The sequence below is a fragment of the Trichomycterus rosablanca genome, chromosome 1, assembly GCF_030014385.1.
Source record: "Trichomycterus rosablanca isolate fTriRos1 chromosome 1, fTriRos1.hap1, whole genome shotgun sequence".
In the NCBI taxonomy this organism is placed as follows: Eukaryota; Metazoa; Chordata; class Actinopteri; order Siluriformes; family Trichomycteridae; genus Trichomycterus; species Trichomycterus rosablanca.
This window is the reverse complement of record NC_085988.1, coordinates 77,185,881-77,205,998: the sequence shown is the minus strand read 5'-3', so window position 1 is coordinate 77,205,998 and position 20,118 is coordinate 77,185,881. Positions and strand designations below refer to the sequence as shown.

Sequence of the window (20,118 nt, the reverse complement as noted above, 5' to 3'; positions counted from 1 at the left end):
CACACTAACACACCACCACCATGTCAGTGTCACTGCAGTGCTAAGAATGATCCACCACCTAAATAATACCTACTGTGTAGTGGTCCTGGGAGAGTCCTGACCATTGAAGAACAGCATGAAAGGGGGCTAACAATTATGTGGAGAAACAGATGGACTACAGTCAGTAATTGTAGAACTACAAAGTGCTTCTATATGGTTAGTGGTGCTGATAAAATGGACAGTGTGTGTAGGGGGGTGCTGGATCCTATCCCAGCTTTTCAATGGGTGCAAGGCACACAGTAACACCCTGGACGGGGAGCCAGTCCATCGCAGGGCAGATACACATACACACACACACACACACACCCACTCACCTATAGGGCAATTCAGTGTCTCCAATTAACTTGACTGCATGTTTTTTGGACTGTGGAAAGAAACCGGAGCTCCCGGAGGAAACCCACGCAGACACGGGGAGAACATGCAAACTCAGCACAGAAAGCACCCGGACCACCCCGCCTGGGGATCGAACCCAGGACCTTACAAGAAAGAGCAGTCACAACAAAAATATATCAGCAATTCCCCGAAATAACTATATACTGCATATGCTATTATACAGCAGCCACTAATCCAAATGGCTGAAGCTTGCACGTGCTACCTTTAAAACACACAAAGCCAGTCACTCATTACAAGCTGTGGCTAATGTGATGTCACTGGGCAAATTAAAACATATTAGGTGACGCTCACTGCCCTCACTCATACACATAAACATGGCAAGCATTGCAGAAATTATAGGAGAAACAGATTAAATTAATTCTATATTTTTTAAGGTGGGAGGAAACTGGAGTACTTATTAAAGTAAACCCATGTGGAGCCAAAAATTATGTTGCTGTGCTGCACCATGCTCTGCTTTTGCAGTGTACCTTGTAAAACTAATTGCAGATAATTGCACTAATTGCATGTTCTTCTCCTTAATCATCATCAGGATTTGGTCATTCGCCTCTATGGAAGTCACACATTCTTGTCCAGCAGAACTGCTCCTGGTAGGTTTCCTTGGCTTTTAGGCCCCTAGTAAGCAGCTAGTTTATCTCATGTAATTTTCCTAATATAAAACATGACATGGAGAGCATCATAAACACATTTCATGCATAAACTCATGCCCTGATTAAGTGTCGTTTTTACATTTTAAGCAACGTCCCAATACTTTCACACTGCCCATTTCCACCATAACTACCTTGATGCAGACAAACACCAACCACAGTACAAAATTGCCTCTTCTAGTCAAGGTGATAAATGCCAAACATTTTTGTTATTGCAGTTCACTATACCGAGAGCTAATCAAGCATTGCTGTCCTTGCATGAAGCTAGTTTGAGGGGCAAAGTGTCTATATACGAGGGTTCTTCAAAAGGTTTCAAAAACAAATGACATCACTTTTCTACATAGTCACCTTTCGATGCATTTGTCCCAGCGTCATACCATCTTAATGCCATCAGCAAAAAAGCACATTGGTTGAGCGTGTAGCCACTGATGAGGCGCTGCTTTCACATCATCATCACATGAAGATCTTCTTCCCCGTAAAGCTTCTTTGAGCGTCCAAAAAGGTGGAAATCAGATGGTGCAGACTATAATCCGGACTATAAGCTCTCTCAGTCTCTCAGACACGACCAACTACTACTCTTCCTACACTCATCTTTTCCAACCAAAATATAAAAGTGCAGAAACTTGCCACTTAGCCACCGTGCCGCCCTTATTATTTAGGTTCCATATATAGTAAATGTTCAGTCCAGCTCCGCTGATCCCAAGTTACATCCATGTATCTTGCTACTGCTTCTTGTAATAAAGATTGACCATTTTCATCGAGTTCGGAGAGACGTCCTTCCTTCCTTTTTTTCCTTACACTTGCTTGATACGAGACTTCAGCTCCTCGCCAGTGTCTGCTTCTTCTGTTCATGATGCGCCTTATATTTTTAATAGGATACAGATCTGGACTACAGGCAGGCCACTCAAGCACATGCACTGTTAAGTGACAACAGTTTTTTTAAAGTACTCCCGAGCTTATGTGGCTGTATTTAACACAGTAGTTTGATTATTTCTCATGTAATGCTGTCTTAGGGCTCAAAGGTCACACACATTCTACTATGGTTTCTGGCCTTGATACACAGACTTTTTCACAGATATTTTCACAATATTATTTAAGTCTGGGTTTTGGCTGGTATATGTAGCTTCATATTAATTTTATAACATGAAAACACAAAATGACAGGTAAAAACAAAATGTTTTTTAATCAAGCTTGAATCCATAAAAACATAGCTACAATGGAAACTAGCATGATGGTTCACTCATATTAGCTTCACTGTTAAACATAAAACAAATTAAGTAAACAAATGACAAGCATATTCTGTACTGAAAACAAAACACACACCAAAAGTGACAGGAAATACATTTTAATTTGTAAACCCTAGACCTCATAAAGACTCAACAGTTTTTAATTCATGTTATACAGTTGCTGATCAGAACGGTGGTGCAGCAGGTCGTGCAGGTGTTCCCACAGCAACATGGATTCTGGGATCATAAATTAAATTCTCAGGATCTTCAAGTTTCGACATACAATTTTGTTTCTATGTGGATAAAGGGACTCTAGTTTTCTTCTAAATGCAGAAGAGAGATCGGATACTTCAATTGTCCCCATTAAGTAAGTACGTAAATGGATCACCGCTTTTTATGCCTTTTGGGCAGTGTTTCCTGGGGCATTCCCTTGCCAACTGCCCTTAAGGTTCTATTATAGGTGAATTTTAAGACAACTAGTTTTCTTTTCTTTTCTCATAACCTAGAAGCTCTTTGAAATGATTGTCTGTGGTAATTGCAGATGTGCTACAGATGCATTGGATGAAGATTTGATAAAAAAAATTGGAAGAGGGCGCTCAGGTGGCACAGCGGTAAAACACCCTAGCACACCAGAGCTGACATCTTGAACACGTCGGTTTGAATCTCAGCTGCCATCCGGCAGGCTGGGCGCCTACACGAACAACGATTGGCTGTTGTTAAGGGGGGGAGGTGCAGGACGGGATCTCATAACTGATGCATTTACGACCTCTGCTGGCTGATTTATGGTGCCTGCACAGAGACGAGGGATAATGCATTGATCAAGTACACAAAGTACTCTCTGTACACAAAGCTGATCCACATATGAACTCTCCTTGTGCAGGTGAAAAGATGCAGTCGGCTACTGCACACGTGTCAGAGGGGGCGTGTGTCAGTCTTGGCTCTCCTCAACCAGGGTGGACATCAACATCAGTAGAGAGGAAGTGTAATGCAATCAGGTAATTGGATACGACTATATTGGGAGAAAAAATTAGGGAAAAAATGCCAAAAAATTTGAAGAGAAAGGAAGTCTCTATAATTTAGTGTCCATCTGATGAACTGGCAGTAAGCCGTCTTTGTTATTACATGGAGTTGATTCCTCTGGAGCAAAGACAGCCAGTAAACTAACCTGCTCCTTCCTGGTTTTGGGTAAATCTGTGGACGGTCTGATCAAAGTTTGTATCCTCTGGAAAGAAAGAAGAAGAAAATGGTCACTTTTTAATACAGTTGTATTGCAGACAGTCTCTGATTTGTGTACAGTATTTAAAATAAATATTTTACCTCTTTTAGGGTTCCTTCTGTCCTGAGAATTTTGTAGATCATGCACACAGGAATGCAGAGCATGGAGGAAAGAGCCAGGAGCCAGCCGACTGCATAACCCCACCAAGGATACACATACTCATTGTTGTATTTAAGGGGTGTGTATTTAATGAGGGAGAAACCAAACGTTCCCTGTACAGACAGAACAGAACATTGATTTATTCATTTGTCTTTAGTAACTGCCTGATCCTAATCCTAACCATACCCAGAAGCAAACCCTGAAAAAAAAACAGAAAAACACCCTGAACAGGGCAACAATCTGTCACAGAGTAACAATAACCCACATACTTGCTCCATGACTCCATGACTTGCTCCATGACACACACAAGACAAAAAATTAGAAGCTATTTGAACTACTGGCATGGTTTAGGAGACTGGAGGAAATCCATGGAACTCTAAGCTTTACAAAACCTACACTACCTGCTGCACCACTACGTCACCCAGAGTAGTACATGTTAACTGGGTGTTTACCTAGGTACAGTAAAACATACACATATACATCACATGTCAGTGGATCTGGTAACTGTTTTTCTTCTCTGATTGAATGACTGAATCACATAAAACTTTTAATGAATGTGAGTTGGTTTTTCTGTTGGTTCAAGATGGTCCCCCCCTTATCTTACAATCTAGTCATTTCCCATTTCTGATTGTTAATCTGCTGCTGCTTGAACCACACCGTATTATGTAAATACATAATATGTATTACATATTACTTGAGCTGTCATACGATTAAAATTTGTAATCAAGATTAATCGCGATTAAAGAACCAAATTAATCGCGATTAATCGCCTGGAAAAAATAAGTAAGCAAAATTTGAACAGTTATGCACATTTTTATTGCGAGAAAATGTTTACCCAAAAAAAAATACAATTATGATAAAATTATTAAATCTAAATTATTTTTAGAAAGCCAGCCAATGTCTATATAGAGTTGTTAACAGCTACCCATCTTTCAGCCAGTTATTTAAAATGACAAGTCTGTTCACATTATCTGGCAAAAGTGAGGATCTTTTCCTGTTCGTAACCCTGCCACTGAAAATAGGCACTCAGGGTACTACAGTGAACCATTTCTACAGTAGATGCAACACGTGTAACGTCCTGTCGACCCACTTTGTTAACTATGTTAAAGTGTCTACAGTCCATTGCGATCCATTTAACACCAGTGTTTGTGATGTTCCTTACGACGTGTACAGTTCATGTGCTTTCCATCCAAATTCCTCTGAAATAAAGTTAGACTGAGTCTGAGCTCATTTTGCCTGTAACGTGTATCCGTGCGTGCAGATGCCCGACCAGACAAATGCGTGCTTTAACCGAAGATGATATTAAAGCGTCAATTAATGACTAATTTTGTCTAGTGATGATTTCTCACGCTTTTTGAAAACAAAAATTATTATTTAAAATACCCGATATTTCGCAATAAGTAGCAGCAGCAGCAGCAGCTCGAGTAATTCGTTAGTCATTCTATAATTTGGGGTACATTCCATGTCCAATGATAATAATTATATTTATTCTGACTATTTTCTTTAAAAATGTCATATTTTACCTATTAATGGAAAACATGTTGTAATATCACAAAAACATTATGTGCATCCTATGCTTCATTTAGCTTGAAATTTGTCATGATGTTCCTAAATGAACAGTTTTTGCTGTGTCTGTTTTTTAAGTTGAGGGTGCCTTGGTTTTAAAATAATGAATAAAATCATTAAGGGCAACAACATCTATTTTTTTTATTTATTTCAAAAGTTTAAATACTTAAGAAAAATAATATTTTTTAAATTGAGTTTCTCTTTTAAATAATTTAAATATCTTTATTTATTAACGTCCGCAAAAGTTCTGTCAACTATGTTACTAACAGAACTCCACTCAGCAACTGAAAATGGTTTGTTCTAAAACTATGTGACCAGCATTACATGAGATCATTTATCTCTGTGGAGGGTATATTGAACAAACTGTGGTGAATGTCCTCTTATTTTTAAAAATATTTTATCTATAATAGAACATTGTCAATGAGTATATTAATTGACCGTCAACTATGTTACATACATCGTCATGGTTAAATTTTTTTTTATCATCTTAATTCAAATGTATGTTCAAATTAGACATTACTCTGTTCAAGAAATGACATGTGGTCAGCCAGGCAAGGTCTACCACTGAAGTTATGGGTCAAAATAGGGAAATTGTCAACTATGTTACCTGTCACCTAAGTTACCTAGTAGTCTACATCTACTGTCCCTTTAAAAAAAAAAAAAAAAAAAATGAATGTTTAAGCTTTGCAAATAGTGGATATGTTACACTAAAGGAATATATTAACTTGAACCACTGATTGTTCTATTGAGAGAGAACATTGTTTTTGTACTTTTTTGGTGATGTGAAATGTACCCCAAATTATAGAATGACCCCAGGTATAAACACAATGTTGCTGTGTTAAAGCAGCGCGAATTACCACAGAGACACATATTTACGTGTCACAAACATAGCCCAATAAAAATCGTTCGATTAAAAATTTTAATCTTGATTAATTTTTTTCCTCGCAATTAAAATTTTAACGTGTTAATCGTGTTAATTAAAGCAATTACCGAGAGCCCTACACATAACACATATTTATTACATATCATACATAATATGTATAATATTACATATTATACATACATATTATGTGAATACATATTATGTTATGTACACCGTATTATGTTATACACTGCACTGTTTATTTGTCTATTTTTTGTACTGAGTGCCTTGCTATCCCTTCGCTGCTGTAACACTGTGAATTTCCCCACTGTGGGACTAATAAAAGATTATCTTATTTTATCTTATCTCATCTCATCTTATCACCACATCACTTTCCAGTGCTGTATCGCATATGGAGAGACATGCAATTCTCCATGTACACCCCCCTCCATCCACTCACTCAGGTGCCCGGAACAGTCCCAGATATCCCATATCGCAGCGGAAAAAGACCCTGTCCAAATTTCCCCCCTCAGACACAGCCAACTGTGTTTGTGTGTACACCCGGCCAGCTCAGTGACTCTGCTAAAATTCTAACTCATATAGTGACGTGCTAATGTGTTAAACCTCTGCGCCACCCAAGCCCCCGAGTTCTTTTGTTTATTGTTGGTTTTCTGAAAAAAGAATTTTAAAGACATTTTTCAAATTCTAGTATTTCTAACAAATACAGTAAACATACAGCAAAATAGATTGTTAATACACTAAATTGCCAAAAGTATTCGCTCGTCTGCCTTTACACGCATATGAATTTGAGTGACATCCCATTCTTAATCCATAGGGTTTAATATGATTTCGGCCCACCCTTTGCAGCTATAACAGCTTCAACTCTTCTGGGAAGGCTTTCCACAAGGTTTAGGAGTGTGTTTATGGGAATTTTTGACCATTCTTCCAGAAGCGTATTTGTGAGGTCAGACAGTGATGTTGGACAAGAAGGCCTGGCTCACAGTCTCCGCTCTAATTCATCCCAAAGGTGTTCTATCGGGTTAAGGTCAGGACTCTGTGCAGGCCAGTCAAGTCCTTCCACACCAAACTTTATACACCTGTGGCCATGGAAGTGATTGGAACACCTGAATTCAATGATTTGGATGGTGAATACTTTTTTTGGTGAAAAAAGTTTTGTCCAAATCTAATTTGAAAACCAAAAATTCAATGATTTAAAGGGACATCTACTGTCCCTTTAAAAAAAAAAAAAAAAAAAATGAATGTTTAAGCTTTGCAAATAGTGGATATGTTACACTAAAGGAATATATTAACTTGAACCACTGATTGTTCTATTGAGAGAGAACATTGTTTTTGTACTTTTTTGGTGATGTGAAATGTACCCCAAATTATAGAATGACCCCAGGTATAAACACAATGTTGCTGTGTTAAAGCAGCGCGAATTACCACAGAGACACATATTTACGTGTCACAAACATAGCCCAATAAAAATCGTTCGATTAAAATTTTTAATCTTGATTAATTTTTTTCCTCGCAATTAAAATTTTAACGTGTTAATCGTGTTAATTAAAGCAATTACCGAGAGCCCTACACATAACACATATTTATTACATATCATACATAATATGTATAATATTACATATTATACATACATATTATGTGAATACATATTATGTTATGTACACCGTATTATGTTATACACTGCACTGTTTATTTGTCTATTTTTTGTACTGAGTGCCTTGCTATCCCTTCGCTGCTGTAACACTGTGAATTTCCCCACTGTGGGACTAATAAAAGATTATCTTATTTTATCTTATCTCATCTCATCTTATCACCACATCACTTTCCAGTGCTGTATCGCATATGGAGAGACATGCAATTCTCCATGTACACCCCCCTCCATCCACTCACTCAGGTGCCCGGAACAGTCCCAGATATCCCATATCGCAGCGGAAAAAGACCCTGTCCAAATTTCCCCCCTCAGACACAGCCAACTGTGTTTGTGTGTACACCCGGCCAGCTCAGTGACTCTGCTAAAATTCTAACTCATATAGTGACGTGCTAATGTGTTAAACCTCTGCGCCACCCAAGCCCCCGAGTTCTTTTGTTTATTGTTGGTTTTCTGAAAAAAGAATTTTAAAGACATTTTTCAAATTCTAGTATTTCTAACAAATACAGTAAACATACAGCAAAATAGATTGTTAATACACTAAATTGCCAAAAGTATTCGCTCGTCTGCCTTTACACGCATATGAATTTGAGTGACATCCCATTCTTAATCCATAGGGTTTAATATGATTTCGGCCCACCCTTTGCAGCTATAACAGCTTCAACTCTTCTGGGAAGGCTTTCCACAAGGTTTAGGAGTGTGTTTATGGGAATTTTTGACCATTCTTCCAGAAGCGTATTTGTGAGGTCAGACAGTGATGTTGGACAAGAAGGCCTGGCTCACAGTCTCCGCTCTAATTCATCCCAAAGGTGTTCTATCGGGTTAAGGTCAGGACTCTGTGCAGGCCAGTCAAGTCCTTCCACACCAAACTTTATACACCTGTGGCCATGGAAGTGATTGGAACACCTGAATTCAATGATTTGGATGGTGAATACTTTTTTTGGTGAAAAAAGTTTTGTCCAAATCTAATTTGAAAACCAAAAATAAAAATGAAACTGCCGAAACACAGGTGTCACTGTCCACAGTCAGGTGACCTTTAGATCACAATAAACTTAGAGGATTATGTAAATACAAGAAGTCTCTGCTCCAAAAAAATGGTACCTTAAAGCTTGATTAAAGTTTGTTGCTAATCACAGAGGCTTCTTATTCATGACAGACCTGTTTTTTTAGGGTTCTTAGATCACATCAGGCAATCTGGATGAATTTCCCTTTAGCATAAAGCAACAGTTTAGGATTTATGGCTGAGATTAGCCAAGAGACCCCTTTTAATATATTTTTTTTGTAATGGGTGGAGTCAAGCTAGCCCTATTTATATGAACACAAAGAACTCTTAAACTATAGTCAATCATGCCACTAAAATAAATTAAAAATTTTTTTAACTTACTACATCACCAAATTGATATCTAGGTTGCTGTATGTATATTTTTGACCCAACAGATTTTGTCATTGTTTCAGAAAACCAACACTAATTATTATATGACAAACACATACACTGTACAACTTCCTGAATGTGGGTTTGATCCTTGATTTCAGTCAGTGTTTTTAATGCATCTGTATGTTCTTCTTCTTTTCATTTCCCAAAAGTTGCTGACTGTTGAATGTATACAAAACTGACCTTTATGTGTGTGTGTGTGTGTGTGTGTGTGCGTGTGTTTGTGTGTTGCCAAGTTCACTGTGTATTGCTGCAATGAATCCAGTCTTTCTGACTGGTGGGATCACCACCACTGATGGTCTGTAACGCGTTACTTAGTAACGCGTTACTCTAATCTGACCACATTTTTCAGTAACGAGTAATCTAACGCGTTACTATTTCCAATCCAGTAATCAGATTAAAGTTACTTATCCAAGTTACTGTGCGTTACTATTTTTGTCATTTTCCTTAGTGAAAAGATATTTTTGCTTTCTTCTTGGCAGGGGCGGAGCCAGGGGGTGGCCACTGGTTGCCATGGCCACCATAAAGTAATCTCCGGCCACCCCTCTGGCCCCCCCCCCCCCCCCCCCCCCCCCCCCCCCACCACCGCTTTGCCGGCAATTTTTTTTGCGGAAGCATTTCTGCAGGCAGGAGCAGCGCACCTCAGATGAGTAGTTCTTCACCAAAACAGTGCAGTAATACACTCAACATAAATGTCAACCACCAACACCATTACAGAAGTACAGTAGTAATATTTAGTAGTATTCGTGGCGCGCTACGAGTAAAAGCGCCAGCTGGCTCTGCGCATTCCAGTGTTGCCAGATTGGGCGATTATCCGCCAAATTGGGCGGATTTTGTTGGAAAACAATTTAATAGCAGGTAAATAAAACTTCTATTTAAAAGAAAATCTTCCGTTTTAAGAAGCTCCAGCATTGTAGAAGGCTATTAAAAGTAAAGTCAATTTTCAATGCTGATTTAGCGTAATAGTGTTGGTCAGTCTGTATCATATTCTTGAAAGAAAATTAAAATTTGTTTTCCATGCATTCACACTGGCATGTTCTGGGATTCAATTGAGTCTCATCAGTACACACAAGTTGGCAGCCAAATGATAAAGTATTGCAAAGGAATATCTTTGAAATATTCCGCATTATATAACTAATAAAGTAACTTGTAATCTAACTTAGTTACTTTTAAAATCAAGTAATCCATAAAGTAACTAAGTTACTTTTTAAAGGAGTAATCAGTAATCAGTAATCAGTAATCGGATTACTTTTTCAAGGTAACTATGCTCACCACAACCTTGATCAAATTGAAGCAGTAAGGAAAAATAATGAAAAAAAAATATCTGTAAATAAATTACATAACTAAAGTAATAAAATGAATAAATATAAAAATACATTATCTCAAATTATTATCAGGAACAACTTGGGAGGGGTATATCTGAGAACCCTCGTTATCTATTACTGGTATTTGTAGTCCATATATTGTACATGTGTTTTTCAAATGAATATTTCCCTGGATGAAATGAATATTTAAGTACTCACTATGCAGGTGATTGGAGTAAAAAACATCCAGCAGTACTTAATCAGAGGGCCTGGACGATACCCAATCATGTCCTCAATGTTATCGTAGAAACGATCAGCACCTGAAAATAAAAACATTGGCATCAATTACCATGCAACATTTTCCACATTTACTTAAATCTAAAGATCTGTGTTAAAGAAAGGCATTCCAAACACGTTTTATAAAACTCCATATACATAAATTGTTTCGGATAAAGTGGCCGCTCAAGTGGCACAGCGGTAAAACACACGCTAGAACACCAGAGCTGGGATCTCGAATACATCGTATCGAGTCTCAGCTCTGCCTGCCGGCTGGGCTGAGCAGCCACATGAACAACGATTGGCCTGTTGTTTAGATAGGGGAGGGATTTTAAGCCGGATAGGGACTCTCCTCTAACTAATGCAATTATGACCTCTGCTGGCTGATTGATGCCGCCTACACAGAGACGGGAAAAGAGTGCTAGCAAGGTGTGTCTTTCCGTACACAGTGATGATCCGCATTGCACTCATCAAAGTGTAGGTGACAAAATGCATACGGCTGCTGCCCACGTGTCGTATATTATATTATATTATATTATATTATATTTATATAATTAATATATTCATTATATATATATATATATATATATATATATATATATATATATATATATATATATATATATATATATATATATATAAATGGCTTGTAAGCTAATAATGTGTCCTGGGCCTTTAGAACTAATGATAGGCTGTTGACAGTTATAACATTTAAATAATTCTATTTAATTTTGTGGTATGATTGACCATAGTTTGTGAATTTCCTGGTGTTGCTAGGCTGTTGTGATGTGGTTGGTATTCTATTCCAGGTGGCTAAAAGGGTTTTGCTAAGAGAAGGTTTTGGTATTTTAATTGGTTACCAATGTGTTGCTAAGTGGATGCTATAGTACTTCAGGTGGTTGCAAGAATGTTGCTATCTGGTTGTACCCACCAATATATAACTTACCATAAATCCAAGCAATGCAGACAGTCTCAAATATGGCCATGAAGAGCAGACACATGCCAGATGCTGCATAGTAATCAAAGAGTTGGAAGACGTACATCCCACCCTGCTCAACAAAGTAAACAAAATACACAGGGCTCAGAGATTTTAAAACATTATAGCAATAATTGAACATACGCAGCATTAACTGGCTCATGATCAAAAACATTCAGGGCTCAGTGGGAGCGTTTAAAAAAATCCATACAGTATTGTAATTTTACTACCCATAGTCAACCAGAAGGTGGGTTTTCTTCTAAAATTCTAACTGTTAATAAATGTTCTACATACTTAAATATTATTTAACTTTGATATTCTGTCTCACACTGGACATCTCAAATATTTGTGAAATAAATTGTATTCAGTTGAGCCAACACTGGCATAAAATTCAAATAAATAATAAAGGGTAAAAAATTTAACATTACTACTTTTACATTTACTAAAAATATGAGATTTAAGAACATTTTGACAATTTGCATTAACATCCTCCTCGAATTTAAAGACTTTGTATGGTCTGTCAATATGGTAGAGCAGCGGTCCCCAACCTTTTTTGCACCACGGGTTGGTTTCATATAAGAAATAATTTCATGGATCGGTGGGGCCGGAGGATTTAAAATAAAATTATACGACGACCATAACAAAAAACACACAGAGCCTAACAATACTACTCACCAATGATGCCAAAAATCACCAAAAATCAGCAGGCATGTTTACAGATGGGTTGCAGATCCATTCAGTCACATTTCATGAGTCATTTGTAATTGGTAAGTAACGCTCAAAGTTATCTGAGAATCCGTTTTTTTCAAAATAAAACATCTTTTAGAGTGTGATTGTCAATAAAACAGAAAAAAATGATTTATTCTTTCTGTGCAGCCTGGTAAATGACCCACAGACCGGCCCAGTGATTGGGTACCACTGTGGTAGAGTCTGTCCATAGAACAGATTTAGTCATAGATGTACATACAACAAGTCAAAGCACAAAACTGAATAAGCACATATCTGAAAATGGATGTCAAATCACCTCAGAGGGTCATAAAGTTAATTCAGCTATGTATATGATTGAACTTATATGATATACTTATATTATTCAACATATAAACAGATAAAGCAAACAGATATGAACGATTACCACACAGTGTGTCATTTTAAGGCAGGTAATTCCTAATAGTTTTACATACCACTTTTTAGCCTTAGAATGATCACTAGTGTGAAGGGCAGTAAAAACAAAAGTACAGCACTGTGTCTGATCATTTTATTCTTAGATCCATAAAAACATTCCACATATTTTCTTGTTGACTTTGGGTACACTGAACAAGCATACTGTATTTTTGTGTGGCATAATTTATGAAATATTTATTCATGACCCAGTACAACAACAACAAATATGGAGCTAGAATGAATCCCTTTGGAACAACCTTGCTACTAGTTTTACTCAAAAGAAGGAAATAAACTATTTAACAACATACCATTTTTAGCCTGACTAGTAGTATACATGAAGAATGATCACTAGTGTGAAGGGCAGTAAAAACCAACAGTACAAGCACTGAGTCTGAGGTCATGTACTACAAAGGAATTTCGCCAGTAACTCAGCAAAGCAAAATAACTCTGATTTGACAAATGTAACAGTTCTTACCTCCATCAGCATAACAAGGCCCATGAGGTAGGACAGGAGGCACACCACAAGAAGGAAGAGCTCCCTGCGGTACTTACGACGAAATACAGTTGGATACATGTCCACAATGGCTGTAACCAAGCTTTCAACGCACACGAACTACGATAAAAGATATATAATACAGACTGTAAAACAATCATTAGTGAAGTTTAAGTAAAACAAGTGGTCATAAAAATTAATCTGACTCATCTGTACATTTTATTCCTAAAATAAAGTTCTGCTACACTTAACCAATTAAATGAGTTCAGCAACTGTTCTTTTATTTCTGTAACTAAGTGATGAATAAGCATAATTTGTTTTTAAAAAAATTTTAAAATGATACATTATTATTATTATTACTATTATTATTATTTTGTGCCGTCAAGTCAATTCAGACTCCTAACGACTATATGGATATTGTTTCTCCAAGAGCATCCTGTCTTTTATTAGGGTCTTCATGCTTCTCAATGGCTTCTTTGTTATTCCTCCAAGTGGATACATCCATCTTGTTGCTGGACGTCCTCTTCCTCTTCTGCTGGGATTTCGAATACATCGTATCGAATCTGCCATCAGCTCTGCCATCCGGCTGGGCTGGGCGGCTATATGAACAACGTTTGGCTGTTGTTCACAGGGTGGGATGAGCCGGACCAGGGTTCTTCATAGCTGGTGCAATTACGACCTCTGCTGGCTGATTGATGGCGCCTGCGCAGGGTTGGGGAATAATGCTGATCAGGGTGTGGCTCTCCGTGCACAAGGCTGATCTGCATATGAACTCGCCTCGTGCAGGTGAAAAGAGGCAGTCGGTACTAAGCACGTGTCGGAGGGGGCGTGTGTCAGTTGCAAAGCTCCTCAGTCAGCAGTGGAGGGTTGTATCGTTGGAGGTGAAGTGTAATGCAATCAGGGTGATTGGATACAACTAGATTAGGGGAGAAAATTTGGGGGAAGAGATTCGGAGAAAAAGAGAGAAAAAATTGCCACCTTAGTCACATAGGAAAGTTGTCTGAATGATTAGAGGTAAACCATGAATCACAAAAAAACTGCAATGATATAGAAGCTGCTGAAACACAGATGTGACTGTCCACGGTCAACTGAGCTTTATTTAGCCATAGGGCTTAGAGACCGTTTTCACATTAATCATAGTTGCTGCTCTTTGTGTAAAATCTTTCATACTGGTGCTTTTTTTAATGCATTTTACCCCTTTTTTCTGCCAATTTAGCATAGCCAATTCGCTGGGGACACAGACGGCGTCCAAGGAGGGTGTGTTTTCATCTGACACACACTCCTTCCAACATATGTGCAGTCCACCAATCCTTCTTATTCCCCCATACTTCGGTGGATTTGGGTGTGAGATCTCTTTGCTCCTCCACTTCCTGTACAGGCGCCCTGGGCAACCAAGGTCCTTACATTTGGCGTTGATAACCCAACACCTTAGTCCGGTCTTTCCCACCCAGCATTAGCCAACTGTGCCTGCTAGCAGAGCCAAGATTCGAGATTCAAAACCGGGTGCTCAGAATCTGGGCGCGTTTTATCCCGCTGCCCCACCTGGACACCCCATACCTGTGGTTTTTTAAATCTAGATTGACTGTGGACACCCTACAATGTCATCCTATTCATACAGACACAGAGAAGTCAATAGCTCGCATTCCACATAGCTAAATCAAATTGTAGGAATTTATATCACACTAAATGTGTTGCTGTATGCTGCATGCATATTTGTCCCAGCATAGTTTTAGTAAACTCTTTATAAATGTGATTAAAAAAATTTTTGTGGACAAAGAAGTATCATTTAGTCACAGAAAAAAGAACAGTTGCACAAATTGTTAAACTAAAGTGTGTGTTAAAGTGTTTGTATGAATGTCCTATAGACAATTTAAAACAATTCTATTGAACTGCATTAATACAGACAAACTTGTTGGTAGAATTACTCACCTGGCTGTCTAGTCCCAGGAAGATGATCATAATGAAGAAGCAGCAAGCCCACAGAGGAGAGAAAGGCATCAGTGAAACTGCCCGGGGGTACGCAATGAACGCAAGACCCGGACCTAAAATACAAAATATACAAGTATGAACCCTTTCTGAATATTTAAATGTAATCACTAACATACATGTAGGAATGGAAATAAGAACCAGTAACTCAGGTAGCATTTGTATCCTGATTACTGATCTGATCTCATGCAGCCATCCACAGGATATGAGGGTTTAATAATAATATAAGCATGGTCAAGGTCACTGTGCCACCATACAACATTAGGTGCAAGGCAGTAATACACCCAGAACAGCCACAAGTGCTTTCATACTTACTCACTCACTCACTCACTCATTCACTTCATGGGCATGGTGGCACACTGGGTAGCACTGTGCCTCACATCGGGAGTCCAAAGACATGCAGTTAGGCCAATTGGACCTACTAAAAACTGCCCTATGTGTGTGTGTGTGTGTGTGTGTGTTTGTCATTTACATTTTCGGCATTTAGCAGATGCTTTTGTCCAAAGCGACTTACAGTACCATGACAGTGTATTGTCTATGCAATTGAAGGTTAAGGGCCTTGATCCAGGGTCCAACAGTGGCAACCTAGCACTGGTGGGCTTGAACAAGTGACCTTTCGATTACTAGTCCAGTACCTTAACCGCTAGGCTACAACTGCCTGTTTGTCTTCTGATGAAATGGCGACCTGTCCGACCAGTGTCGCCCATTAAATCAGAGCCACCGCAGCCCTGAACAGGATAAAGCAGTGGTAAAATTGTGAATTGCTAAGACCTCTGGACTAAATTTGGAAATCTCTGTCATAGCCAGACAATTTTGCTGCTGAGCCATAAGTTTGGAACGTCCAGACAGTACTCTCTATGACGTCTCGAGGAATGGTAAAGGTCTTGGAAACCGTCTTATACCCAACACCCTTTTAGTGCAATGAAATGATTCCCTTCTTAGCTGCTTATTTTCTTTGTGGGGTTGAATATTTCTGACGGCAAATAAAATGATTTAACAAGAGATTTTAATTTTGTATTTGGAATAATTGGGCTGCAAAAGATCCTTTTGAGTCTGGTTTTCTCCATGCACTTGGGTTTTATCCCAATATCTAAAACATTTAATAGGTAAACTGCCACTAGAACTTGCCTAAGTGAATGGTTAAGTGGGTTCTGGGATGGATTGGTGCCCTGTGTCATGCGACCAGGGTATATGCGTGTCCCTGAACTCACCCTAAGCCAGACTATGAAAAGTAATTTATAAAAATAAATAAATGGATGAAAAAATTGTGACTGAATTGTTTATATAGAAGACTGTAAACAAAACCTATAGCAAACTTAGTGTTGGATTTTAAGATGAACAGGCGAATCTGGTCTGTCTGGATAAAGGGGTCGTAATAAACGTTCACACAAAGTATCAAAGCCTTCTTAAGCTGACTGTTACACATTGAGCCTCAAGCAAAAAGGGAATGATTTCCCATAAATAAATATTTTCGAATATTAATATTTTAATAACATTATTTTCAAGTGGAAACCCACCAGATTCTGCCACTTCTGAAATGGGAACATTCTGCTCAAATGCCATGAAACCAAGAATAGAAAAGATGGCAAAACCAGCCACAAAGCTTGTCCCACTGTTTAGAAAGCACAATGCCAAGCAGTCCCTGTAAAATAAAAACTTATATTATTAAAAGCAACAATAACAGTACAACTACCTAGAACTGTCTATTTTGCAGTAATAATAATGATGTTCATACGTGTATTAAAAGCTGTAATTAATTTAATGATTTAATTTAGTTCATACTTTTAATATTTACCCATTTTAACACAAAGTCAACAGAGCTACAGAGCTGTGAACTACTAGAGAGCTAAAACAACAGATACAGATAAACAGACAGTAAGACAGAAAGATAGATAGATAGATAGATAGATAGATAGATAGATAGATAGATAGATAGATAGATAGATAGATAGATAGATAGATAGATAGATAGATAGATAGATAGATAGATCAGAAGTGATAGTACACACTACAAATTATGTATTTATTGTATTTCTACTAATACAACAAATAGTATCTTAAAGGCTGCACTATAGTACCTATAGCAGTTGTTGTTGTATTTGTTGTAGCTTCCCAAAGCTGTTAGACTCCCCAAACAGATGGCATAGGAAAAGAAAATCTGGGTCCCTGCATCCATCCACACCTGATTACAAATATAAAAATCAAACATTGATGTAAAATGGTTCAGACAGAAACATACAGTTAAAGTGTGAGAACATGCTCACTATATTGCCAATAGGATCTAAGCACCTGACCATAAGCTTAATGGACATCTCAATCCAAAACCTTGGGCACTAATTTTGCTAGTCTAACAGTCTTCACTCTTTTGTCTGAGTGAATTTTCTTCCCATGTAGTCATCAGTGGGGTCAGTCGCTGCTGTTGGGCAAGATGGACCGGCTCATAATCAACTTTCCTTACGCTCACCCTCATGCTGAGAGAAAATTTATTTGAATGTATCTCTAAGCCCAGCGAGATGTAAAGCTCGCTCAAATGCGGACAGTGTCATCTGTGTTCCAGCTGCTGTGTTACTACGGTTTACCTGTGGATCAGCTAGACGTCGCAGGTCAGGGAAGAGATAAAACTGGATTCCTATGCCAGCCCCGGGCAGTGTCAGACCTCGAATAAGAAGCACCAACAGCATGAGGTAGGGAAAAGTGGCAGTGAAATACACTACCTGCCAAGAGATTAAAAACAGTTTATTCAATTAAGTCAGATAAACAATGCTAATTCAGTCTGTTTTAGTCTCAGCTCAGTCTTACATGATCAGACTTTGTTAAAAGTCAGATGTGCAGTTTTACCTACGCAAAACACTGCAAATAGCACATTTGGGCTCTAAAAACACCTCTAAAGGAACTGACTCAAATAGTAAGCCTATTTAAACATTTATTGCTCAGTTACGTTGTTTAGCCTCTCTTATAGATGAAAAACTTCTGGCTTCTAATGAGGGGAAGGTTTTTAAAACTCCGTGGGTTTAGCCTTTGCTCTGTTTGGGCAACACGGTGGCTAAGTGGGTAGCACTGTTGCCTCACAGCAAGAAGGGCCTGGGTTCTATCCCCAGGAGGGGCGGTCCGGGTCCTTTCTGTGCGGAGTTTGCATGTTCTCCCCGTGTCCGCGTGGGTTTCCTCCGGGTGCTCTGGTTTCCTCCCACAGTCCAAAAACATGCAGCCAGGCTAATTGGAGACACTGAATTGTCCTGCAGGTACCTGGCCGCTAGGATGCACAAACCAGTGCATTGTAGTGCCGGTCCCAAGCCCGGATAAATAGGGAGGGTTGTGTCAGGAAGGGCATCCGGCGTAAAAACTGTGCCAAATCAATAATGTGGATCACGATCCGCCGGCGACCCCTAATGGGAGCAGCCGAGGGAATAGATAGATAGAGCCTTTGCTCTGTTTCAGTACTGTTTGTAGCCAAATTTTGCAAAGACTTTCCCTAGACAATATTGTTAAAGAACATGTCTGGCCCGGCAAGACTTTTCTTAACCCAGATCATCTATGGTTAGTTCAAGCTTTACTACTCACTATTAACAAATTATTCTTATGAACTTTTCGAATAAGAGGGTTGTGATTGTAAATAAGAATAAGAAATGTATCACTTCACATGTAAAAGACAAACCTTTCCAGTAGATTTCACCCCCTTCCAGATACAAAAGTAGCAGAGGACCCAGGCGATGAGCAAACACAGGGCTAAATCCCAGTTCAGGGAGCCCATTTGGTCGATACCTGAAGATAGCCGCAGCACCCTTCTCCTGTTTACATACAACACAATGATGTTACAGAGATCATTTAACATCCAGAAACAGTCTGGGTTTAATGATACAAACATGTGTGGACACCTGAACATCAACCTGTGTGACATCCCATTCACAAACAATAGGCAGAGCTGCTGTATTTTAATAATAACGGTTAATGCTAATGCCAGTATTAGTGGTTAATGCTAATCCCTTTTTTATATTACTGGTTAATGCTAATGCCAATGTCAATATTAGTGGTTAACACATGCTATTTTATTATAATTGGTTAATGCTAATGATATTTTAATATTTTAATAATGGTTAATGATAAGTGGTAAATGCTATTTTTAATATTAATGGTTAATGTGAATGCTTTTATTAGAGGTTAATGCTAATGCTATTTTTTAATATTAATGGTTAATATGAATGCTGATAATAGTGGGTAACACTAATGCTATTTTTTAATATTATTGGTTGATACTAATGCTAATATTAGTAGTAAATGCTAATGTTAATGGTGTTATTTAATATTAATGGTTAATGCGAATGCTAATATTAGTGGTCAATGCTAATGCTAGTTCATATAATTGGTTAATGCTAATATTAGTGCTTAATGTTATTGCTTTTTTTATATTATTGGTTAATGCAAATGCTAACATTAGTGGTTAATGCTTTTTAAAAAATATATTAATGGTTAATGGGGGGCGGCACGGTGGCTCGGTGGGTAGCACTGTCGCCTCACAGCAAGAAGGTCCTGGGTTCGATCCCCCGGCGGGGCGGTCCGGGTCCTTTCTGTGCGGAGTTTGCATGTTCTCCCTGTGTCTGCATGGGTTTCCTCCGGGAGCTCCGGTTTCCTCCCACAGTCCAGAAACATGCAGTCAGGGTAATTGGAGACACTGAATTTCCCTATAGGTTGCCCACAACGTGAGTGAATGGTTAATGGTTAATG

The 20,118-nt window shown here is 38.4% G+C and overlaps 1 protein-coding gene across 1 annotated transcript in view; it reads right to left on the bottom strand.

Annotated features, from left to right (window-relative positions):
* Positions 1–2,240: 2,240 nt before the first annotated feature.
* The window catches only part of LOC134315742 (sodium- and chloride-dependent GABA transporter 2-like), a 29,050-nt gene continuing 11,172 nt past the window's right edge, over positions 2,241–20,118 (bottom strand). The window contains exons 6-15 of the mRNA XM_062996450.1: positions 19,052–19,184; positions 17,979–18,113; positions 17,478–17,581; positions 16,917–17,041; positions 15,343–15,455; positions 13,396–13,533; positions 11,730–11,832; positions 10,727–10,827; positions 3,620–3,790; positions 2,241–3,524 (exon numbers count right to left, since the gene is read on the bottom strand). Coding sequence (XP_062852520.1) covers positions 3,372–3,524; positions 3,620–3,790; positions 10,727–10,827; positions 11,730–11,832; positions 13,396–13,533; positions 15,343–15,455; positions 16,917–17,041; positions 17,478–17,581; positions 17,979–18,113; positions 19,052–19,184 — 1,276 coding nt within the window. The 3' untranslated portion in view covers positions 2,241–3,371. The remainder of the gene's footprint in view (positions 3,525–3,619; positions 3,791–10,726; positions 10,828–11,729; positions 11,833–13,395; positions 13,534–15,342; positions 15,456–16,916; positions 17,042–17,477; positions 17,582–17,978; positions 18,114–19,051; positions 19,185–20,118) is intronic.